The 26,297-nt window shown below is 39.1% G+C and overlaps 1 protein-coding gene across 2 annotated transcripts in view; it reads left to right on the forward strand.

The window, feature by feature from the left end:
• The window catches only part of MPPED2 (metallophosphoesterase domain containing 2), a 182,358-nt gene that overhangs the window by 119,366 nt on the left and 36,695 nt on the right, over window positions 1-26,297 (forward strand). For both annotated transcript variants that reach the window (XM_035327976.1, XM_035327975.1), the window contains exon 5: window positions 16,444-16,669. In XM_035327976.1, coding sequence (XP_035183867.1) covers window positions 16,444-16,669 — 226 coding nt within the window. The remainder of the gene's footprint in view (window positions 1-16,443; window positions 16,670-26,297) is intronic.

The following is a 26,297-nucleotide window of genomic DNA, read 5'->3' on the forward strand; positions in this document are numbered from 1 at the left end:
AGACAGGTTTTGTCTACACTCAAATTTCTTCATTTAGTTCCTGTAAAAACATGAAATTATATCCAAAATGGTCAGCTGGGACCTGCCAAAATAGTCTTTGATCTTTAAGATAGTATACTTAATGGGGGCGACGGGGAAGAGCTGTAACAAAATACTATGATAGATTCAAGCTCTTTTCTTACCACCATTTTAAAATTCAGGGTCACAGTCTTCATATGTTCTTTCTCCGTCTGTTAGGCTCATTTAGTTGTTCCCTCATCTTACGAAGGCTTGATCTCCTACCCAGGGAAATTTCATTTAGGGCCTTGTGTGACTGTGTTCCTTTTGAACTGAAAACAAGTTCCTTTGCACTGAAAACAATTTCACTGTGACCAACTGTTTGTCATTCAGAACTTCTGCTCCTTACAAGCGTATTTCAGATGTGAATTATCTTAGCATCTGACATGAGACTTTTTTTTTTTTACAACAACAAATCAGCTCTAAATTTTTCAAAATTCAGAGGGATATTAGCTCAAAGTATTCCAATCTAATTTAGATCCAAAAGGAAGCTTATGCATATTTTAAAGGAAAATTATGGCAATAAAAACAAATTTTCTATTTTTATAAAATGATTTATTTCTGATTTGTGTTTTTACCATCTGGAACATATTTTGAACTCTATATTGCTCTACTTGTTTTAGCCAGAATGAATAATTAAGTGACTAAACATAAAATACCGTTTTGATGAACAAAACTCTTTAACAGTTGGAAAAAAATGCATTCATTCCAAGTGAAAGAAAATGCTGAGGTAGCTTTAATCCTGTAAGTGTGAGTTTTGCACAGCTGTTCTGGGAGAGAGGGAAGCAACTTCCTGAAATGTCTATTAGTCTAATTTTGAAAACAGCTATGTCTTCTGTGAGTGATTTCAGCGAGGAGCTACTTCAGGCTTCAGACGCTGGAAAGGGACACATGTATTTTAGCAAGAGGTTGGTACCTGCACTCCTCTTTACGTCTAGAAAAGAATCTGTGTGATTTGTAGGGCCATACCAGGTCGGCTGCCAGCTTCAGAGGTGCTCTGAACTGGAGGCTAACAGAGACTTTATGGTGTACCAGCAAGCCTGCGCAGACAGTTGTACCACATCCACCTGCTTGGTGATTGTAAGAGGCAATGCATGTAGAATTTTATGAGCATGGAATATGTTGATGCAGTTTCTTTTAAAACAACAGCAACAAAAAAGCATTGATATGATGGAATTCAGAGTTTAAGGCAAGTTTTGTTTTTTCTTAGTTATCTGGAATATGTATCTCATTCCATCATTACGGTAAAGTTTTATAAGGATTCTTTCAAGTTCATTTAAATTTTATTGCAATGTGATTTCTTAAGAATACTTCCTTTGCTTTTGCTCTAACTTGAACTGTTCAATGTCACTGTTAAATTCTCATTTGTACTTAGCTCTAAATTCCCATATGGCTTGAACAAGTTAATCATCAGTTCTCAGCCTTTGCTTGCATATACCTTTTTTAGGCAGAGTAATACTGATCTTATTTTTTTTCTTCTCAGAGGAGCACAGCAGTAATTTCCATGTTGCATTTTATTGTATTTATAAAATAACAGGAAAATACGGCCAGGTTTTCCTGATGTAGCAATCTGCAGCGAAAAGGGGAAAAATGCAAGAACCCTACTTTTTTCCTACTTTTGTTCTATGTTTCTTTTAGTTCCTTCTTTATATTTATCCTATGCTCTGAGTCAGATATTTATTATGTGCTTTGTGGGCAACAGACCCCTTAAAGTATAACTTAAAATATCAAATAAAAGAAATTACTATCATTTCCACACAAAATTTCCACGGGGTAACACCGGTGCTTATGCAGAAGTTCCACGTGAATTTATTCATATCTCAGCACTTGTTTCTTGTTTTGCTCTTGTTACTCCTGGCAACTTTTTGTGAAGAAATTTCACAAGAAACTCCTTCTACTGTCTGTTAACGGCACACAAAGAAACTTTGAGCTTTTCTTCTTATCTTGTAGTCACCTACGTACTGGAGGTGCAGTGTAAAATTCTCTGTGCAAGTCGTGTACTGCTAAACACAACCAGCCAAACCAAATGCTGAAGTGTTATTTGACAGCCATTAGAAAATGGCTCAGGTTCAATGCTTTCAAAGAGAATAATGTTCTAGATGAAGTAGTTCTTCATGTGTTCAAATCTAGTGTATTCACTTGGTAATTTTCAATGAAGGAGAGAGCATTGGAAAGTATTGCACAAGTCTTGAACAGGGCTTTCAATCACAAGAACTGCTCAGTCATTTCTTGGATCTGTTTCCCTGGTCTGCTGTTGTCTTAAGAGGGCAGGGGATGATCAGGCTTCAAATAGCAGACCATAATGAAAATAAATTTTTTAAGTAATCAGAATAATTCTTCCTTCACTTCCTTCTTTCCCCCGTGTCTATGGTTGTTGAACTGACCAGTTATAAAGCAAGTAACACTATCCAAACAGAAAGTTGTGGGCGTTGTCCTCAGCCTCTTCCTTGAGCCTTGCTGCAGCAGACACATCTCAGCTGAGAGAAGGATTTCAGTGGGAAGCAGTCACCATCAGTTTATTGTCACAGAAATTAATTGTTGCATCAAAATATGCAAAGTGCAAAAACTCCCGTCACTTAAATTTTCACATCATGCGCATCGTATTAACAATATCTAATTAAAATAAGAAGTCTTTCTGTTAGCACAGCGTCACGTTCCTGCTCAGCAAGAACAATGGTTTCAGGGGGTGGAGGAGTTGTTTCGAGCAGAGAGAGGTTGGGGCTAGGGGGAGAAAGCACTGCAGATTTTAGTATAATGTGTAGTGTTCAAAGAAATTTTATTTCATCATAAAGATTAGCAGGCTGTGTAATTCAATTTAAAGCTGGTTGGCAGTGTCCTGTCTATTACAGAGACTTTTTTTTTTAATCACCACTTTTTTTAATGTCATGACTACAGAAGCTAACAGACAGCAGGAATGGTCTCTGGGTTTTGTGCTTTGCGCCCCCCTTCCTCTTTTCAGTTTCAGTTTTCAGTGTGTGAGGTTACCTTGAACTGAGCTACAAAAACGGCCCCTCAGTGAAATGCCTTATTGAGGGTTTTTTGCTTTGCAGATTTTTTTTTTTTGTGGCCAGTCTGAGTGAAGATCTGCTAAAAACGTTAGATTAAGGGGCTGAATCAAGCTTAAAACCCAAATGTTAGCATTTATTCACAGTACTGTGGACATCACTATGCAGTAGAAAAGCAACATGCAGCAATTTATGTTAATGCAAGACTGGCAGACCTTTATCTTACAGTAATTGCCAATACTAGGGGGTTAATAAATGTTCCAAGAATTACTGACTTTTTTTATTAAAGATAAATAGATGGTTGCTTCTTACTGGCTATAAGCAGCCTGTGTAGCTTGTTAATTAACCCTCTTGTTCCAGTGGGTGAAGCTGAGGCTTTGAGCTCTGACAAATTCTGCATGGATTTTACGTATCAGGAGCGATAAAGTCCTGGCACAAAAGGACTGTGAAACAAAAACCTGGGCAACACCGTCTCTTCCCCCCCCCCTGCTCCCCACCTCCCAGCGTGCCTGTTAGAAGTGCTTGAAGCCTGCATTGGTTATACTGAGGGAATATTTTGATTTCAGAGGACAGCTGTTGTGTTCGTGGGCAATGTGGTACTACTGGTGGGGAGAAAAAGGGGAAGAGAACTCCTGCCAGAGCTCAGCTTCTGTTGGAGGAGGAATTTGTGTTTTCTTTGTCCTGTTTGTCACCCTGAGCATGACAGGGTGAAAAGCTGTACTTGTTGCGAGAGTCTTTCCCCATCGGGTGGTGACAAGGCCCAGAGACAGCTGCTCCTCTCAGCCTCGCGGTGCAGCGCTGGAGGAGCCATTGTGCTGCCGTGTCTCAGGGCTGGGCTGCTCCCAAAGCTGGCCGTGTGCTGGGTCGTGCTGGGTGCTGAGCTGCTGGGGCTGGCTGCAGTGCCTCGCTTCCCGGAGCTGCCCTGCTTCTCTGTTCTGCTCGCCAGCTGCGAGGCGACAGCTCCTGAAGCCTCTCTTGCTATTGACGGGCCTGCAGTAGAGAAGGAACAAAGCAGCACAACAGGGGATAGCGCTGCAAGGAGAGGGGCAAGGAGGTGCAAAGCCAACACAGGAGAGAACAAAATGACTTCAGACTGGGGGAGGGACGGCAGTTCCAGAGGAAAGAAAGACAAATGAGAGCATGGGGATGTAAAGTAGTAGAGATTCACCTGCTTTTTCCAGAGCTTCGTTTCTTCCCAAGATAATGAAATTAACAAATGAGAGCTCAGGAACACTCTGTACTTTTGAATTTCCTGTGACTTACGATGAGTGAACCATAAAGGCCCCAGGGTTATACACATCTCTTCTAATGAACAGAATCTTTAATATTACAAGCCAGGCACCAGGGTACAATAACTCCTTTTCTCCTCAATCTTGCCCTTTATTTATTTATTTTTTTGTGTGTGTGACTACCAACAGGAAGATAAAGAGTTTTAGATTAAAACAGAGCTGCACATGCTAAAGTTACTGTGCTTCCTTACTTTCATCTGAGCTGCCCTCCCTTGTGTGCTACCCTTGAATCCCCCCCAGTCCTTGAGAGGCATTTGCTATTTGCATTCCCTGCTGAGAGACGAGCAGAAAAGCTGCAAGGCAACCGTGAAGTTTTCTGCCTTTTCTGCAGGAGATTTCTCCTGAGCGTTGTGAGGAAGGAGTTCATCCCTTCTGCTCTCCTGTGTCCCTGCTGGAGGCTTTGGAGGTCACTGGGAATGAAGTAACAGTGCTGGCTGTACTCGTGCTCCTGAGAGCCAAGGTCCCAGACTAACATCCCCTCGTAACCCCGCTGAAGGAATTCCTGGAACAGCCCAGGTGTCTGCAGGGTCTGCTGTAGGGGAAGCCGTTCCCCACGTGCAGTCACCTGGTTGCAAATAACAGCCCTGTGGCATTTGCTAGACTTGGAAAGCGGGGAAGGATCGCGCAAGGATGGCTCAGGGGATGCTGTGCTGCGCCCGTCACCTGGGCAGTTCCCATGGGGCAGCGCTGGGGGCAGAGGGGAGGAAGAGCCGCTGCTTTGATGACGGACAGCTCTGGGTATATGTGCTAAAATGAGGTCTGACATTTGACTGAGTTCCTAGAGAGGATGGCCTGTACAGTTATAGTGGAAGCAATATAGCCATTCATAAACAAATGCTTCCGTGAAGCCAGCTGTAAAAACAATGATGCTCGCCTTTGAGGTGAAAGGGCAAAACCTTAGCAGAAAGGAGTATAAATAAGACATAAATTGTTACCTTTGTGTAAGTGACTGAAATAGCTGTTCTGTTAGTGCTTTGTCTTAATGACCAGCTGTGATTAACTATGTTGGCTGCGTTATTCAGCAGAAGTTAGGATCTGCATATCTTGCCTTTTTATGGCAGTTTTTTCTTTTTTTAGTCTAGAAATGATGACTAAAACGGGTAAGTCAAGAAAGACCCTACTCTGAAGAAAACACAGTAGATGAAAGATTGCAAATGCTGCATACCCCAGCAGTTAATGATAGCATTTAATGGTAGAGAAATACTTACTCATCTACCACAGTCCTCGGTGTATTTTCCGTACACAAAGGGAAACTACAGATGCTGCATCATACAACATCTCACGAAAACGTTACTGTAAATTCAAGTGCACAGATATAAGTACCATGAATCACACATACTCCTTTAGCTTGCTTTAAAAATATTTAATTACCTTAATATGTTAGGCACTTCCTATTATCCTTATTAAAATAAGGAGTGGAGATGGCTGGGGCAGAGGGCCAATGTATGTGTAGTAGCAAGGACAGAAAGATAAGGCTTACCTGAGTTCTGGCACAAATAAAGCACGTGAACTCTGATATTGCAGAATGGAGTTTATATTCTATACACTATTTCCATTCATCTGTTTTGTTATCCTTTGGAAGGACGATTAGGAGGTATTTTGGCACATCGGTTTGCCCGCTACATGTTGAAGGGTGGCACCCGGGATTTTAAAAAATCTTCAGTCTGAACTTTCTGTTGTGGGGCCCTGGGATGCTGTAACATGAATAATTTGGTAATTGAGATTCTACAAAGCTGAAAGAAGAGAGGAGGTGGCAAAAAGTAGTACCAGAGGTGCGATTTGGAACTCAGAACTTGCTGGCTCCAATTTCCATTGGAATTCCAATTTCACTTTAGAGCTGCTTTCAGGCTTAGTTTCCTTCTTTATTTTTTAATGTTTGGGCTTAGTATGTGCGCTTAAACCTACAAGGAAGATGTCTGAGGCTATGTGGCATTCTCTTCAGGCAACTGTAGGTGGCTAGGAAAAAAACAAAACAAAATGGAATATGAGAAATTCAGTTCATTGTAATAAGATGATACAGTTGGAGTGATTTGGTTGTCTCCTTTAGTAGCTAAGAAACCTCTCTGTGGGCTGGATTATTAAAAGGAATTTCCTTACAGGGCTCAGGAGATCCCTGATATCCAAGTTCATCTTGAAAGACTGTAATGGAATGTTTAGGTTTATGTAGAAGAATAAATTTTAATGCGGGATTCAGAAGATAGTACTGGAGGGTCGCAGAGATCTGCCTGATATTTTTAGTTGACTGTAATTTCTGTTTGCTTCTCTCAGCACTTTGTCTTTTTTTATCCCCTAAGAAATTCGGGGGTGGACTGTGAAGGTAATTCTGAAACGCAGTACATAGTGCTGTCAGAAGTGTGCTGGTCTGCCTCTAGAAATGGAGTTTAGTTCAGGTTTTAGATTTCTCCTCTTGTCACTTAGAAGAGGAAGAAACAATTCCCAACCAACATCAGCATCACCATCTGAAAGCATGTTTAAAAAAACATTCTGAATATCAGATTTGCTTCCTACACTAAATGTTTACAAGTAAAGTCACAAGAAATGAACACAGCGTAATGTTTCTAAAGCAGCTAATTGCTTTAGCACACTGGAAAATGTTACATTCTTAGAGTTACTGAAAAGCTGATTTCCTGCTTTTAGACAGCATTCTATGCTTTTAAAACCTTTATGATATTTCAAAAACACATTACCTTATTTTTCTTCTTCTTCCTTTTGGTTTATTTTACTTGTGATTATTCTCGCTGTTCCTGCTTATTAATTTTTCGTTGTCGTTACTGGACTCTATCCACGTTATGTTAGTATTTGGTAGTCAGGTAAGTCTGGGCACCAGCATGTTTTACTGTTACCAGTAGTGTACTCAAAAAATCATAGTTTTGAAAGTAAGACAGTCATTTCCATGTACAGAAATGGAAAAGGTATGTAGAAGATACTGCATTACCAGAAGAAAATTAAACTAGGTATCGAAAGTTTCTCTTTCACAAAGTGGAGGTTTTTCTTTTCATACGAAATGTTCTGATCACCTTTCTGGGAGAGAGAAAAAAGGAGGCATTTGAAGGGATTGTTCAGAAATACTGACTTGGCTTCCCAGGCTGTGAGGCAGAGGGAGGTGTCTGCCTGTGTTTGGCAATTGTAAACCACATAGACTCTGCGTCTCTCCTTTAAAAATGAGGAAACAGTTAATGGGAACATGGTCAGAGAGGAAAGAAGAAAATGTTTCTGGCAATTAATTGCAAATCCTGATTTGTTTATGTATTTATTTTAAGATCTGTAGGTAGATAATGGAAATATCTCGGTCCAGGGCCATTTCTCAGCCCTGCTGCTCACATGAAGCTCCCTGTTGGTAAGGCAGAAGAACAATCTGAGGCAGTCTAGGTCTGGGTCCTGCATTCATAATTCTAATTGATTTGCAGCAAGTTCCTTTCAGTAAGGAGTAAAAAATTGCCATCCAGACTCATTCCTTTTTTAAAGATTTTATTTTGTCTGGTGAAACGTGCCCTCAGCACTTGCCGGGCTTTTGTAGTATGAAAATACATGTACATGAAAATACCAAGCTATTGTCTGTGATGATTATGATTAGCTTAATTACTTTCTGTATAATTGTTCTCAAGATGACCTCCTTTTGGATGGCTTTTATTCATTTATTTTTTATAAATATATAAAATATAAAAGACTTAATTGAAATTGTAAATTATGGAGACAAAGGGCATGTTATGAAAATAGGTCCAGAACTGTTTGTGTCAGACAGTGGCTGCTGGTTTTGACGTTCTTAAGATTCACTGAGAATAATAATTTAAATTGATACAGAACGTGCGTGCACAAGGTAATATCAACTACCAATATATTATTTCAAAAACTGGTGAGTTTTCTTAGAGAGGATTAGGTTATATAGTGTGGGGGGGACTCCAAAAAGAAAATAGAATTGTGTATTGATGCCTTTAGAAATATTATTTGAGGGCAATAAAATGTTCCCTGAAATTCCCTCCTGAGTGAAGAAAATGGAGTTTGTTTGCAGTAATTGCATTTACTAGCATTTGCTTTCACACTTTCCAATATGAGTTAAGCCAATTGGAACTTGTGATTTCGTTTTGCTTATTGGCAAAAGTACCATGTAAATTGATCTGTGATGCGTTTATAGAGAATGCTTTGAAAATTTTGAAATAAAGATGGCTTTTTCATATTAGATTTAGATAGTGCTAGGGTTCATTTCTTATTTTAGCCTAATATAATAGTAACCAAAACCATTCCTTCTCAATTTTGTCTTAATCAAGTTGAAGAAGAACATTTCTGCGTAGCCCTACTGGTCCTGTGAAGGCATGCTTTGTTTCCATTTTCAGCACTGAGCTGAAATCGGTCTAAAACTCGTTGGCCCTGGTGCATTACATCTTAATGCATTGATGTTTGATGTTCATGGTCACAGGAGAAAAAGTAAGATTCAGTTGGACAAAAGATAACATTTCTGTATATCTGCCACAGGATAGACCTAAAACTATAGGAGCTTAGATGCAAATTTCATTGTAAGTGTAAATATGGGGTAATCCTGTTTAAAGGAATACCCTTCAACTCTGCCAGACAAAGAGAAATTCTTGGCTGAAAACCTTACGTAATGTCCCAAGTGAACTCTATTTCACTTAAAGGATCTCTCTAAAAGCATGCATGCAGCACCAAAGTGGTCGTGCTAGTCCTTTATGTATTGCTTTGTTTATAGGAAACAGAAGTGGAGGAGGAACTACCATTTCTGCAAGAATCCTTTTTAGAAATGAAAGGGAAAAATAGGGCTATTGTGATTTGCAGTGAGGGTGCTGTTTTCAGAATTTGCTAAATTTAAAGGCAAACTTCGTAGCTGTCAGCTATTTCAATTTTAAGTTACGTGATTTTTTTTATTTTTTGAAAACTCTGTCTTTTTGGTTATGTAAATACAAGCCTGAAAAGAAACCTTTTCTGTGGATTCATAAACAGAAAAATCTGTGCAGCTTAAGTTCCAATTATGATAATTTTAAAGCCAATTTTGGGGACTTCTTACACCTACAGTTGGCAGTGCTGTGAGCTGCAAAATCCCAAGGATTTTTTTTTTGTGAGCTTAGACTAAACAAAACCTTCAGATTTTTTTTCAAAGCAAATAAATGTCATGTATTAATTGATAAAACCTTAGAGAAACCTTCTGTTTCAAGAAAAAAAATTACAGAAGTCAGATGAAATTCAAAAATGACTTAGAGATCAAAAACCAACCTGTGTAATGTCAGAATGCTACAGAAGCTGTGCAATGCTGAAGTGAAACAAAAGGTTGTTCTTTATGTTATGCTACTTTCTTTCTATTAGAGGAGAAGGATATTAATCACAAACAGTTACATTAGAATAATGTTATGGTTGAGACATAAATACATAAAAGCAAGGAATTGTTACGATGTCAGAGCTTCATTAAATCAGACCCGTAGCTAACTAGGTTCAGCAGTATATATAGCCCTGTTTCAGGGTTCATGCTGTGCTTGGTGATGTTGTGGCCCAGCGTTGTACCAAATTCAATTCATTTACCTAGACGGGAGAGAGCAGAAGTACTTGGTATTAGGCACTGCCAGTTTTGCAGCCTCAGGTGGCTCATAAGTGACCATACAGGTAAAAAGCAGTGCCTGCTTCTGTGGTCACTCAGAGAGGACTGTGTAGGCTGCGGTATCCTGGCACTGGGTAGCTGAGTTACACGTGCTGAGGCAAGATTCACTCAATACTTCCTTGCTTTCATGGGTTTATGACTCAACCTTGGCATTATTGTAACGTAGTTTTTTGTGTTTAATGTTTCTTAGACTTGGTTTTCCATTGCCAGCATGGAAGAAATCCTAATGCATGAGTTTCAGAGGAGAAGGTAGCAGTCTGAACCTGCTGTGTGGCTCGATCAGCAAGTGTGAGTATTAACGCTAGAGCTGTCAGGCCTTGTGAAAATTAATGAAGCCTGACGGTTACAGAGTGAAAGGTCAGAGGCAGAGCTTGCACTTACGTAACATTTCTGTTTTGTTGTGTCTAACAGCGTTTTCAACAAAGGGGAGCTTTAATGTGCGAGCTTTAGATTTATCACAGGAACTCAAGGGTCTCAGCCTTTGCTTCTCCCTGCGCTGTGGTCTGATGTTTTCCTTGCATAAAGGCAAAACAGTTAAACTTTCATTCATCTACTCTCCTTGCTGCATTTCCCATGTGTGTTTTGCCTTTATTTTTCCTTCTCCAGATTTTCTTTTGGAGGAAAAAAATGAAGAGGCATCTGAACTGATGAGAGTTTAAAAAGCCAGTGGAATACTTTTCATCAAAAGGTTTTGAGATCTTGTGCTTCAGCTCTTTCTGCTTCTTTAGAAACTTGTTCTGTTTTTGTGCATGTTCTGTCTATTATTTGCCTGCTTTTTTGTTATTTATTTCATTCTTTAGGTTTTTACAGATACAAAGGGAAGAAATACAGGGGTTAAGTTTTCAGTCAGTATATCAGTTGGCATCAGCATTAGCTGTTCAATTGAAGACTTTTTATGCAGGCTGTTTGATTAAAACAGCCAGAATATTTTTAAAGCCAATCATTCTCATCCTAGATAGGATTTTTTTTTTTTTTTTCCATAGCCAGTTCTGAATCTCCATACCTACAGTGGGTGGATGGTTTATCCTTTATGGTGAGAGAAGTCCAGCATATCGTGTGGAAGTTTAGGTCTATAATAGACTGTACAAGTACTGTCTAACTCATTTGTTGCTGCTGAAGGAGAAATCAGATCCTTTCTGATACCGTTCCTTTTAAAATTCTGAAAGGGGCTTGTGAGTGTTGTGATTATTCTATAAATGCTGGGAAGAGTAATAACCACTGCCTTGAGATTCAATGGACTTTCCATGAGAAACCTCTTTGAGGAATTCCAGTGCTACTGAACGGTGGTAATGATGTTTGCTGGCTGCTGTCAGGGCACTTACACAGCTGTGGTCAGACAGCTGATGGCAACCTGAGATGCTGCAGGGACTGGAAGGCCATAGGACCACACAAAATCTGCTCCTTCGGTGATTATCTCTGGACATGCATAGGGTTGGTTGTAAGTGAATGTTCCAGAGCTAGTTATGCTCTTTGAAGCATATATTTTACACTGTAAATTGGAGGTGATTGACTTGCACAGGCATCTCACTCGTAGAGATTTTCCTTCCTTTTTGAAAGGACAAAGCATTTACTTCAAGGTTTCTCAGCACAGTTTTCAGGATATGGCCAAAGGGTCTATGAGTCTGTGAAATGGGCATGAAAGCACTTAACGCTTCATGGAAGTGTTGCGTGGTGTGAATAGTTAATGCATGTGTGTGCATATTCAGAGCTTCACATGAAAAGTATTTGTTTAGCGGTGGTGTGCAAATACAGGTTTGTACCACTATATATAGTTAGTGTCATGTTATTTCTAGCTCCCCTACCTCCCAATGCATTTTGTAGATAACAGTAGTCAAAAAATAGTGTGATTTTTTTATTATTGTTTATTTTTATAGGTAGTCAGTAGTTAACATTCATTGACAGTCAGACTGCTTTTCATGTCTGGCAGCTCTACAGAACTTCAGTTGTGCAACTAAGTTGGACTTGTATGAAGCATGCCATTAAAATAGAAATGGTTGTTCAATGGATTAAGGATTCCTAGGATTAAGTATTTAAGGTAAACTTAAAAGACAACAATGTAATTATTGTATTTAAAGTCAGTCTGTTCAGTTTCTGCTTTAAAGTGTTATGCATCGTTGCTGCCAGTGAACGAAGTCCTGCCTTACTAGTATGTGCATACAGTCTTGTTCCTTATTTGCTGCATCAGTTTTCAGCGGGGTTGGTTTCCTGATCCACTGTGCTCTGTGGCCACCAAATCTGCGTGCTGGCAGAGGGGCTTAGTGGCTGAAGAGTGAGAACGAAGGCTTGTGGATCAGATGGAAGAAAGTATTGCTACATGGGACTCTAGCTTGACAGTTGACTGACAAACGGAAAAGTTACAGAAATCTTCTGAGGCTGCCAGGTTAATGTATTCACTATAAATTAATATTATTTTTATTATTATTTTTTTCCAAATGATTTGCAGCTACCTATCTTTGTTCTTCTTTGAGCAAGAGTGATATTCACCTTTTGTCCTTCAGGACAACTTACCTAGCTGCGACATTTTCTTAATCAACTACTACCTTCTGCCCTTGCTATACTCCTACTGAGGGCAGATGTTAAATGACATCTTGGCCAAAAAAAATATTAACATATACTGAAAATATAAACCGTGTGTGTGTGCATGTGCACATATATGCGTTCTATGCCTTTTTAAGATTTCCAATACTTCAGTATTAGTGACTCTGCTTCACAGACTTGGTGCTCTAATCATTTTTAAGAGGCTGTGATGTTAGCCTTTTGATTTCATCTGGAAAACAGTTAAGTATTTTTAATTCAAATTTAGCTATTACTTTATGAGTTGATATTTGGAGTTTCTGAAGTGCTTGTCCCAGTGAACACATCAAGCTCTTCCTAGTTTGAGAAGTTATTCTTCTCTTTTTCAGAATCGTAGTATAGATTGGAATTAATAATATTACTGAAACATGGTAGAAAATTTAGTAGTTAGGAAAGTAGTTTAATAAAGACCAAATGTAGCTAACAGAAATTTAGTGAAGAAAACAGCTATCAACTTGTGTATTGTGGTGCAGTGGCTCTCTGAACTGGCAGAATGGAAGTAGATAGGCGGAGATTAATCTGGTCAAGATGAAAACTAAAATATCATGGAGTAGGAGATTTGTTGTGTGATTGTTTATGCTTCCATAAAAAGCACAAAAGGTCAGCAGATTATACACAAAGGGCAAAATTGCCAAAGTAAAAGATGCCAAAATATTTCGTAAATTATATCAGAGAGGATGAATGTTGTGCACTACCACCAGGGCCTTTCAGGAAGGCAAAACATGAATGTGATGAACAAATGGCTAATCTGATTGCAGGTAATTTATTACTGTGATTAATGCTATATAGTCTTTCCTCAGGGAAGAGGAAAGAAATGAAAAATGGATGAGACTTCCTCTGGCTGCTCTCCTTTGCTTGGGCCTGGCTTTTGGTGTGTTGGCATTTTTATGAGTCATGTTCCTCATCGCTAGCTTGCAATGCAGCTTTGGTGGTTTTTGCCTCCAGAAAAAGTGCAAAATGTGGCTGGTAATAAAATCAGGGAACTAAGCGGGGGAGCCGGTGCCTGCCCTATGGTAAATAACGATGTGTGTACAGCTATGGAGTGAAGCACATCTTGCCTTGCCCCTTCGTGGGGCACTCAGGCCTGCAGTGAATACATCCACAGCCAGCAGCGGTTGCTCTTCAGCTCACGCAGTGTGGGTGTGCAGAACTACAAAGCTAGAGCTTGCAGGCAGATATTGATGAATTCTGGTCCCTGTAGGATTTCTCCTCAGGCACCCATTTTGCCCTGTTTCTCATTCCCTGGTGTTGATGCTGGAGTTCCATTGGTGAGGCCTAGTCTCGAGCTCCCTGGTTACACCTGGTGCCTGAGGCCTAGTACCTGGGCCCTGAGGCTCCTTGATGCGTTACTGGGGCTCAAGAACTGACCAAGCGGAGCATCTCCTTAGTCTCAGTAAAATTAATGGCTTTCTTGACATTAGTTGAAGTAATTACTGTTAGATTTTCCCATGTGATTTCAGTTGCTTATATAACGTGTATAATGTTACCTTTGTACGTTGTAACAATCATTAATCCCACAACTCGTTTGTTTATTGTGTGCCATATGTGTCTTTAAAGTAAGCCCTGTTTTTCAACATGTCAAGATAAAAAGCATTCACTTCCAACAAAATGTTCCAGATTTAATTGGACATAATATCTGCAAAATGTGCAGATTTTCAAATCTCCTATCAAAATAAATTGGAGAAAGCATAAAACCTGGGCATTCATCTCGTAAGATGAGAAGTTTTCTCTGCTAACATGGTAAATGTTAATAACCTCGGAGAAACCTGAATTTAACTTTTCCATCCTACTTCTCTGAGAATTTAATCATATCTCTCTTGTTTTGGGGGATTGATAGGTATGACAAGTGTATCAGATTTCATGCCAGTGGTGTCTTTTTGTTTCCTGAGAGAGGAGAAAATAGGAATTTTACCTTATGCCCAGGAATGTCAAAGAGCAGGAATTTCTAGTACGTCTAGTATTCAAACAAAAATTAATTGAAGATCAGCATGTAGCTGAGATGGGGAAGGGAAGAGGGAAAGGAGTCAGGTGTAATCTGTAGAGGAGCATTTACTGCATCTCCCCCAGTTTTTAATCTAATGCAGCAGTTCAGGGAATTATGGATATGTATTAACTGAATTTTGTTCAGATGTGAGGAATCTATGATTTTTTTTTTTTTCCCCAGGGGATATATAAATGTTTGTTATTCTATCCAGAATTAACTAATTTCATGAAGACAATGCTTATTATGATTCCCTATAAGCCTTATTTGGGGGAAAGTTAAGCTCGCTGTAGATGTTTACAGGTTTAGTTTAAAACTTACTGTTTAAAAAAAGAGAAAACATCTTTGGAAGCTGTTTAAAACAAGTTTTGAACTAGAAAAGCTGTGTCTGTGTAGTAGGAGAACAGTATTCATGAGAAATACATAGCCTACAATTCTGTGTCCCTTGGGGGTGGATTTTGGAAGTTCCAGATCTGGAAGATGTACCTGTGTTTTATTTCCAAATCAGTGGACATTAAACATCTACATGTATATATACTTACGAGCATCTGAGCTAACAGCATTAACAATTACAGTGTGTCAAGTTGTTGCTTTCATGGTTTGTGTAAATAACTGAAGACCCGTGAGCAGTACAGAAAGTGAATATAAATAACGATATATTTCATATATATCATCCATATGGTTGTAAAGTATTGTGCACATTTGTGGGGAAAAATATTTTTTAAAATGATTATTAGGAATTTGCACCAAAATGAACAACTTGAACATTCAAGACAGAATCAGACAGTGAGGGTAACAGAGGAGAGATGTGAGCCTGGTTTTAGCTTTGATGCAAACTTGGATGTGATTTTTGGCAAGTCACAGTAAGACAGATTTTGTAAAAGATCTTGACTTCTATGAAGACACCACAGTAGAGGAACATATTTTTAAGGGAGCCCAATACTCAATATGTTTAATTGAAATATCTGGCACTGGTTGTTGGTACCAAGTGCTTGAAAAATCTGTCTCTAAACTCAAAAAAAATCTGGCTCTGTGGGCCTGATCCTTGCCTCGTTCCAAACACTGGAAATAGTTGCATGGACTTCAGGTGATCAAACCTGTACACCTTATGTGAAACTCAAAATAAATGACCTAGCCACATGTCTTTTTTCCTACCTTATGTCTTTAACTGTTTGGGTTCCATGGTTTCTTTTATGTATGTACTCTATACAGAGATACTACCATAAACTGAATGATAATGAAGTGAAAGTCCGTTTCAAATGAGTCAGAGCTCTGAAGAAAGAACTAGGTCTGGGAATAAATGCCATCTCTCAAATGCTTGGGCTCCATACACATTGACCTAAAAAGCTGCATAATTCAGAAACACCTGTGCCAGCTAGCTGATTCAGTGCCCTGTAGCTGGTATCCTCACAACGTGCTGGTGAGGCATCCTGGTGAGGCATCCTGGTGAGGCATGCTGCCGCCTCTGTTACACCCACCCACAGGACACCCAGTTAAATCACTGCAGGTCACTTCCATTGGCTAGGACTCAGTACTGCTGACTGACCCAGTCCCATGAATTCAGTGGTAATTCTCAGCTTAGGGTAACATTAACCAGCATATAATCAGTTGGAAGTAAGGGAGCACTGGTGACTTAATGCCATGTTTGGAGGTGGTTCAGTGCCTACCAGCTTGTTTTGTTTAATTCTGCACTACACGCAGAATTATTGTTTAGAATTATTACTATTATGACATGTATTTCTGTGGCGTTACTTTACATTTTAAAACAGTTCCATTCAGAGGAAGAGAGGCAGCATTAATAGCTTCTGCTCAACATGGAGATGCACGCAGAGCTTGGGTATTTCATTCTGTCACTGCTAGCTGTCTACTTATTGTGCCGGCAATGCTGGTGTGGGAGGAAAATGTGCTAATTAAGTCCTTTTTTTGTTATTTCAGGAAACCTGCCATATGAATATAAAATAGTGATTGCTGGGAATCATGAACTGACATTTGATAAGGAATTCATGGCAGACCTTGTTAAACAAGATTACTACCGCTTTCCTTCTGTGTCCAAATTGAAACCAGAGGACTTTGACAATGTTCAGTCACTCCTGACAAATAGTATTTACTTACAAGATTCAGAGGTAACAGTTAAAGGATTCCGAATATACGGTGCCCCATGGTAAGTCTTAATTTAAACTTTCTTTGCTCTTTATTACGTAAACCACAGCAGGAATTATTCCTGCTGAAAATGCATGAAGCTGTTTCGCTGTATTGCCCTGCAGAATAGCATCAAACTCAGCTGTTAACCACTCTGAAGAAATGGCCACTTTTTGGTGTGGATATGTACACTGTATTTAGCCATGTATGTGAAACAAAAGAAAAAGTTGTACCCTATCTGTATTCTGCGTGCTGAACGCACTTAAATTATGGACTCAATATCCATTCAATGCTTGTGGATTAACTTCAGTATCATCTTAATACGTAATAAATATTAGGCAAGGAAGCGCCGTTATATTGTATGCTATTTAGATATTTATATCTGCTGTGCTAATAGGTTAGTATGGTGGTGTTTATCAACAACGCAGCACAAGGTACAAGGTAGCAGGTGATTTAAGGGCTATTTCTGATCAGTTTGAGGAGGTTTTTTTTTTTTTTTTCCATGTAAAGCTAAAATAATGTGATCTTGCTACTTCTGATTTCATTCCACCCCTGAGCCAAGCATATGCAAGAAGAAAATTGCTGTCCAGTGTTTTACTAAGGAGACTGTTCCTTGTTTTCTCAACATGTTGTTAAATTGCAATGCCTGTTATCTCTCTGTGGAGTCTTCAGTAGCACTCGTTTTAAATTCTCACACTAACAACAATAACCAAGGTCCTTTGAGCCTCTACCAGAAAACTGAACTTCAGTGATCGTGATGATCATTATGTTACTTGGCATTCTCAATTATCAGCTGAAGTGATTGGATGCTAATTTATGCACACCTATAAAAAGGGTTTATTTTAAGCTTACAATTTACATTTTTTATGTCAGGCTTGTTTTACAGGTGAAAGAAGAGGAAGGGGAAATGGCAGGGTCTGAACCAAAGAATGGGGCAAACACATAGAGGCATATATTTTTTTTTCCCTTTCTTATACTTACCTTCGTCTCATCTCTCCTGACCGGTCACTTAGCCCGTGGTATTTGGTAGTTTATACACATACGTTGATGCTTCTGACAATACTTTTTAGATAACACATGTGTACTAGTGCTATCTAGAAAACAGTGATATAGCTCGATCTAAAATTCTTTAAATAAAGTAGTTTAAGTCAGCCTGACAGCTTGCTTAACTGAAAAATAAATAAATAAACAGCCAACCCTCTATATCCTGCAGTATCAGCTAATTGGGAAAGATGGTCTTAATTCTGGTTAGAAACCATCTTGTAAAGACATTTCAAAGTAAATATATATATATATAAATATATATATGTATTTTTTCAGTATAATAGTATATAACACACAGAAGAAAACAGGGCCCATAAAAGTTCTGCTTGTGTATGGTAGATTTGTGAATACTGTGTGAGCTGGAAGGTTACCTGCTAAGATTAAGATTTAGTTCAGTTTCTTTCATATGTATGTTTGAGACAAAGGGCTTGCATTCTGCAGGTACCCAATGATTTCAGTGTGTAGGCATCTTTTCTAAATTTATTGGGACAGATTATTATTTATATATACTGGCAAAATGTCGTGGTGTTTCCCCCTCCCCACCCTCTGTGGTTTCCAAAATTCATAATGATATTATGAATATTAACAAGTGATGTTATCCTTTTCATCCAGCTAAGTCTAGAAGTCCTTCATTTCACTGGTATACACGTGAATTTAGAATGTTTCTTCTGAAATTCCAAGGGACAAGGCATCAGAGTTGATTTTAACCCTGAGTGGCATATATATTGTGGCCTTGTTATGGAAGACAAATCTTGATTATTCACCCTTATAATCTATTGATTGATAACTGCATTTCTCCAATTAATGATCAATGGGAGATTAAGGTAGATTTCTGAAAAGGCAAGTTGAGCTCCAAACAAATGCAGACATCTGCTCTCTCGTGAAGGATGCTTCATTTGTGATCAGCTGTGACAAACTGTTGTCAAAGCATGTTTCCAAGCAAGTGGTGATGGGAAATGGAGTTGAGGTTATCATTTTAAGTACAGCTTTTTATGTCAGTAAACGTAATCCAGGTTTGGAGGACAGAGATAAGTATCTTCATTTCTCCTGATTTGTGTGGTTCCCACCACCACTGCTGCTGCACCCCTGAAAAGATGAATATTAAGCTGGTGTCCAGTATTTTACTTGGTCCTCAAGAGGGAGAAAAAGTCGCATTAGATACTGGAAAAATCTGTTCCAAATCTGATCTGTGCCTGGAAACTAAGACAGAATGATCAGACAAGCGTTTGACCGCTCTTATTTTTTTTCTCCTTCTCTTCCAATCGCATCTCACTCTACTAGAATAAATCTTCAGATTACCCCAAAGGAAGAGAATTTGTGGGGGTTTTGTGTGTATTTATGGCCTCCTTACCCCAATTAGTTCTGTCACAGATGTGGAACAGTGGTCATTAACCTAGAAGATGCTCCAACCCTAAAATGAGATAAGTTGGCATGTTCAATTTATGTGCATTTTTGTATTTCCAGAGGGAAAAAAAATCCCATTTGCTGATAAAGCTACTGTTTTTAATTTAAAAAGGGGGATCAAACCAAGAATAACAGCTGTGATTCTGGAGGCTTCAGCCTGTCAGAGGTTTCTAAGAAGTAATTGCCAGAAGACTGGGAAAACTGGCTATAAGTCATCTATCTATTTAGAAAATGTAAATTGCCAACTCAGTGTAACTACAGAAAAGAAATATCAGTCCATATTCATTACACGTTATTGCTCGTGGTGCATCTGAAAGCTTTCTAAAGACCTAAGAGAATTCAAGTAGTGCCTGCTAACTTACAATTTAGAAGAATTTGTATGTAGAAAATAACTTAGAATACACGGGAGCATTCATGTGTATTTGCAATTGGAATGTGCGGTGGTGCATATCAACAGCCTCTAAGGAGCAGAAAATTTGAATTTAGCCTGATGGTTCTGAGAGTATTAAATGGCATTAGCTGGAGGGGAGTTGAAAACAGAGCAACAGCCCCTAGAAGAGAAAAAGCGCGAGGGTGGGACATGAGTCACGCTCTGGGCTCTGCTCACTTTCAGAGGAAGATCTAACTGGTGTTTTCACACCTCGACTAGGGGATTCTTTGATGCACCTTCAAGGATTAAAATGGCAGAAGATTTTCCATATAGTCTGTAGATAACAATCAACAAAAATATTTCCTTTTTCTTCTGACTTTGCCCTACGAATCTGACTTGTTTGGTGGAAAAACGATAAATAGTTTATACTTTAGGTAGTCAACTCTACAGGACTCCAATAGAAACATTTCCTCCTTTGGAAATTGGAGATTAAGGCTAGTTATTGAATGAGACAAAAGAACAAACAGTAATGGATGTATGACTTTCTAAATCCTAAGACTCCCTGTCTTTCATATATAGCATAATGCATATACATACCAGTGTATCTTTAAAAGGGTAGGGAGAGACCATTTGTTTTTACTGGACCTTGAGGTACTGAATACGTGCAAGTGAATTAATGTAAGTTTTATTTAAATTCAAATGTACTTTATGTGTGTTCAAATATTATTTGAAATTGTTCATCCATGTTGAGGAGTGAACTTTCTGTAGCATGCTATTGACATTTGAATACAAATATTCTATTTTCGGATGAAGCTCTAAAAGCGTTCAAACCACCGGAGAGCTGCAGTTAACTGGAGCCAGAATTTGTTTAAACCACATTTTGACAGGAACAATTGTTCAGGGAGAATATTTTCTGTTTTATTTTGTTCTGCTCTACAGCTAGCTTTTTTTGGTTTGTTTAAAAGGAAAAAGTTGAAAGTGTTCTGATGAACTTCATTTTATGTGCTCAGAAATTTACGGTACATAATTTCATGAATAATGAGATGATGGGTTTATTTATGGATTTTAAATCCTGTTCTCCATAAAATTTCACAAAAATGTCACCAGTCATAAGTTTAAAGTAATCTCATAAAGCAATCATGTACGTTATTTTTTAGCTACTAAAATACATGGGCAAATTCCACCCATATCTAGCAGAATGAAAAATAAAACTGAAGACTAAAGACTTTCAGCATATATATTTGTTTAAGTCACTATAGAGAGAGAGAAATCATTTCAAGGAGTGAAAATGTTTTATATAGAAGCTAATTTTCTATAAATCAATGTATTTTAATGGTTAATTGAATCAACTGTTTGGAAATAACTGAGAAGTGCAAATGTAAAAGATAAAAATTGATTATTTAAATAATGACTCAAAATCTGTGATTTGCATCATTGTGATTAAAATCACTTCATCCTGAATGAAGCTGGGAATAAAGCTCTTCTCCTCTGTCAGGAACAGCAGCATTGTTCAGCAATATCCTGCACATTTGTCAGGTTGTAGCTTGCTCAGGTCTCAAGAACAGTAGCACAAAGCTGGCCTCCCAGTTGCTTTTAATGAATACTGGTGGGTTTTTCCTGTGTCCAAGAATTTGATCTGTAGGGTGATCCAGAGGTCAAGAACAAACGGCTCACTATCGTTCACCTCTGAGAAGCCAAGGCTTTCAAGGGTTTTTTTTAGTAACTCTAGAGGAAGTGCCTTAACTTCTTTTTCAGAAGCAAAATTTTAATTGGCATAGATAATGCAACCTTAAGAAAGTGTAGAGAGGTTCAGTCATCTGCTATAACAATAATTTTTTGATTTTTTTTCTTTTTAGCACACTGTAAATTTTGTGGGTTTCATCAAAAGATTTTGTGTAAGTTTGAACTTCTATAACTGTTCCTTTCTCTGCTTCATTTGCAATTATATTTTAATCCGAGTGGCTCTAAGTTAGTACATCTCCCTTCTTCTGATCAGTGTTTTCAGACTTTGTATTTATCCTGTCAGAAAAGCATCAGATGTTGTTTTTTCTTTTCAATTATAAGTTTCGTAATGCATCATGGATTTTGCTGACAGTCTTCAAGTTCTTGAAATAGCAAGCAAATTAACAGCAGATATTGAGTGTGAGGACTGGAAAACCAATTGGCAACTCACATGATAGGATTCAGATATACTGATGGGTTAGAATGGATCTCATTTCTTTTATTTCATAATCTTAGCTGGCAATTAACTTGTGCCTAAAAAAAGGAGGAATGGAAATTGGACTACTCAGCAATAAAGTTCTTCATTGCTATTTAGCAGCGAGGGAACCAGGAGGAGACTGGAAAAGAAAATTGGTGATGTACCAGTTTTTGTATGAGTTCCAGCATTTATTCAGAAGTCAGCAACCGAGCAAAATATTGGCAAAACCTGAAGTCCTCCGGTCCTCTGGTCTGTGTGTTAAATAAACACGCCCCCACTGTAGCGTGCTTGTGTTTAAGGTGCGGGCTTCTGTTTCGTTTTTCTTGGCTTTTGTCCTTCAAGCCTCTCATTTTAAGTTCGAAGAATGTGTTCCCCCAGGTCCAGGATTGCAGCGGTTTGTTTACGTTTTTTGCCTTGTTGAGAAAATTGCTGATTTTTCTTCAGTCTGCTTGATATCAGATTTACTCTAAGTTAAATTTTTTTTTCTGTTTACTTTTACAAGTTTTTTTCTTTAAATAAATAATGAAATCTTTGTAGTTTGAAATATATTATCGCGTAAGTGATTTTTAGTACTACAGTGCTATCCTGTCCTAGCGAACTCCTTTGGAAAGCTCTGCATCCCATCACTGGGACAAGTCATAAAGTCATAACTTTTCATTCAGGCTCGACTTCAACACCAATTTACTGGTACGCATGAACTGCATCTGTTTGTGGGTGGAAGTCTAGGCAGTTAAACAGGCCAAAACGGTGGTTCTCCTAACTCCTTTGCATTTTTCCTAGTGTGGAAGCAGGGATTTGAACTCCTTCAGAGCACTACCAAACAAATGATTGGGGGAGTAATGTGCTGTATGCCTCTAATTCCTGCACCGTTTTCCTGGAGTTAAGTAGGTGCTACACAAAAAAGCGGAGAGCCACAATGAGCATTACCCGTGCTGCTCAGGGGTTACTTAATTCTGGCAGTCTCCTATTGATAGATTAAAAAAAGGTTTGCTCAACAGCAAGGTAATTCTGATGTAGAAGTTGTGCATACAAAATCTATAGGTGGTGTGTGTGTGTGTGTTTTTTTTCTTTTTGTTTGTTTGTTTCATTTGCCAACTGTTAAGGAACAAGAAGTTTTCTTTCCCTTTGTGAACACTGTAAGTATACAGTGACATTGGGGTACACTGTGGAGGCTGAACCCATTCACACCCAGCAAGGAGTTAGGAAGAGAGGGAATACTACCCAAGTCCTGAATTTTTCAACTTAGCTTCTACAGGCTTCACCGTGAGAGGAGAAACTCTAAAGAATGGGAGCTGGGGAAAGAGGAGGGGAGTGGAGAGTTAACCCAAATGTGTAGTTACGTGTTTCTCGTGAGGGGGGGCTCAGGACCACATGTTGATTACTTAAATAAATTCTCCTGTGTGGCTTCTGCGCACCTCATGACTTTTCCATTTCTATTTTCTTCCTGTATGTGTGCCGTACCTCTGTGGTGCTCAAGTGCAGAGGGGAAGACAGATAAAATTGAAAATACCGACCTGTTAAGGTTAACCAAAAGATTATCTTACTTGCGGACAGCCACCTTCTCAACAGGAGACTGAAAAAGTAAGAGAGTGCCTCGGGCTGTGTCTGGATTACGTCAGACCAGATTTTACATCCCGTTTTCCACACTGCATGGTGTGCTTCAGGTCCCGTTACTTCCTTGCCTTCATTGCCCCTGTGTGGTATACCCTAAAGACGAAGAAGTGGGGAGCAGCAGAGTGCTATGAGTGAGAGGCAGAGGCTCACGGAGGTCTTGGGGGCAGAGTGAGCTGGTGAGCCTGAGAAACCAGGACCCCAGCAAGGAGTGAGGTAGGAGACCAAGACTTTATTGCGGGGGAGGCCAGCTACATGGGGACTGTATCACTAGAAGAGAGAGGCCCATCGAGCCAGATGTGCATGGAAGTGTGTGTATTTTCAGCAGGTTATTTAGATCCAAACAACTTTCGGTGGAGAGTTTAGTCAGTAATGCTGCTGCTTTAAAAGCACTGGATGAGTGAATCTTTCCGAAGTCAGGAGCTGTGACCCCAGGTTAGACATACACGGGGCAATACCTTCAGTGTAAGGTTGATACCCATACTGCAAAAATGTAGCCGAAACACCCGCTTGAACAGGGCACTGAGATGTGCCAAATCTGGGACGTGGCTAGTTTCACTGACTAGGTGAGATGAGTAATGAACTTCAGGTAAATATGTAGTCAGTGGTTAAATATGGATATTTATCAGTATTTAACCATTTTTTAATATATATGAATATATATAATTGGCTAAATAATTACTTACATAAAATTGTAATTATAGATGTAAATAAAAATTAGAAAAGTTGCTGAATTAAGTTGTAATTGGAAATATAGAGGACACATTTGAGTGTGTTTTAAAGAGTATTTGAAAGGAATGAGTTTGAGAGGTGGACAGAAGGTTTTGTAGGTCTTGTCCTGCATTGCCCTGTGTACCGTCTCAAGGAGGGATCAGGTATGTGAAATGGTTAAGTGTAGTCTCCAGGTGGTTTGCTTCATAGTTCATCTATTCTGGAGAAATATGAGGCAAGCGTGTAGAAGAATTGACGTTGCTTCATATGGAGGTGATGATGAGACTCACATGATGTGGTAGTGATAAAAGGAAATAGAAGAGAAACTAAGTTTGAAAAATAGTGCTAGGGATTTAATAAAAATAAGTCATGTAGCGAGTGAGTGGATTTTGTTAGCTCCCAATGAAGGGTAAGATTTCTCATGACTATCTTGAAGATGATTTGGGTCACATTTATCTAATACGTATTGATCAGAATGCTAACTTTAACCAGTTTAAAATACTTAATGGAATTCACAGAGGCTATGAAATAAAGCAGAAATTGCACGAGCACTCCAAATAAGAGAGCACTGATTGTGAATCTGAGCGTGGCTGTAAAGGTCAGGAGTGACAACTCCATTCATCAGATTTTCATGAGAATCCTTTCAGTAGAATAGATTTGGCATCTAATCACAAGTGGTCAAGACTCATGGATTTAGTTGAAAATCAATGAGACCACTGGGTATTTATCACCTCTCAAATGTTGAGGTGCTTGTCAATTTTTTGGTTTCTGTATATTTAAGGTAGGGGAGTTGCTGGCATTTCGGACTCTACTAGTTAAGCATTCAAATCTTTGTATGGCTGAGAACTGTTTGTATATGTGCACTTGGAAAAGGAGGCTTAAGTGGTGTTTACAAGCAGGAAGGCGACAACAGTATCACCATGCCTTGATGGAAGTGGCTGAGTAGCGTACTCCCCTGTGCACCTACAGGAGGCCTCGCAAGGTGTGGTGCTTGCTGCCTCCTCAGTTAGCTCTGGGTTAGCAGGGGTTGTGTTGTCTGCCTTTCCTCTGCACGATGTGTCAGTACAGTCACAAGGATAAGCTACTTTGCATGTTGTAACCATGCACAAATAGGAGCACCATTCACAGGCTGGGTGCACAGCATGCTGGGGTGAAAAGCAATGGGAGTTAGCAGCTAGTAACTCTGTTCTTTTTTCCTCCTCTTCTAGCATTTTGGGTAAAGTCATCTCTGTAACCAAACCTGCAACCTTTTATGTATGTGCTTTGCTGGTGGCCTGACATACTGGTCCGCATGTCATGTTTGGGAACCTTGTGCCTACATCTACATTGTCAAAAGAAATCATACTTCCTCGAAAATGAGCTAGTAGTGATTTGAAGTCATCTGCCAAGCGTGTCGTCATGTCCTTTGCCCTTTATTTTGCAAGTAATGTTCTGAGTACTTGAGTATCGTATCTGTGTATCTGCCAACTTGTCTGTCCTCTGCTTCTGGAGAGTCTTCCATTTTGGGGTTTCAGCCACATTTTCTGGATGGGTAGGACTGACAGAAAGCTGTGTGGTCCAGTTCCTCAGAAAGCCTCTTTATTTCTGTACGCATGTAAATCCGGGTATCGTACTGACAAAGGCTGGTATTTGGAGCTGCTAACTGTGTTGTTGCCCTGGTGAGAAATGCTTGTAAGTTTGTACCCTGCGGATATACTTCGGGATTGTGTACTGCCTCAAACTTCATGTAAAAAAGCTTTATGTAAGAAGGAAGGAGGAATCTTTCAGTCTCCTTTTCTTGGCACAGATTTTAATGCATCTTGTTTCCCAAACTGGGAATGTAATAAAAAGAAACCACAAGAAAGGTGTTCTCTTTAACACCTCTCTTGGTGTTCCATCTGGGCTGCTTAGGGCACTTCCATATTCTGCATAGCAGGAAAACGTAGGAAAAAGGCAAACTGAGCACGAACCTGAAAGCTGCAGTCCTGAAGTGTTTCCCTTTTTAATCTGGAATGCCCCCATACACCGTAATCCAGGACTCTGTGCATCTGATTTTTTTTTCCAGTTCATAAAAAGTTTGTCTCCTTCTTCTGCTTGTGAATAAAACTTAGGTTTTGTATTTGCTGAGAATTGTAGAAAGTACCACTTTAAGGAAGAACGTCATCCATTGCCTGAGCTGAAGATCCTTTTTAATTAACTCCTGGATTTAAAAGGTTCAAGAAGGATACTGCTTGTGTTCGTGTGCGTGTAGCTTTTGGGAAGGGGTTGAGCTTTTGGGAAGGCTTAGAAAATGTGGAAATAAGTATGAATCATTCTAGTAGAGTTCAGTAC

The sequence above is a fragment of the Oxyura jamaicensis genome, chromosome 5 (genome assembly GCF_011077185.1).
Source record: "Oxyura jamaicensis isolate SHBP4307 breed ruddy duck chromosome 5, BPBGC_Ojam_1.0, whole genome shotgun sequence".
NCBI lineage: Eukaryota > Metazoa > Chordata > Aves > Anseriformes > Anatidae > Oxyura > Oxyura jamaicensis.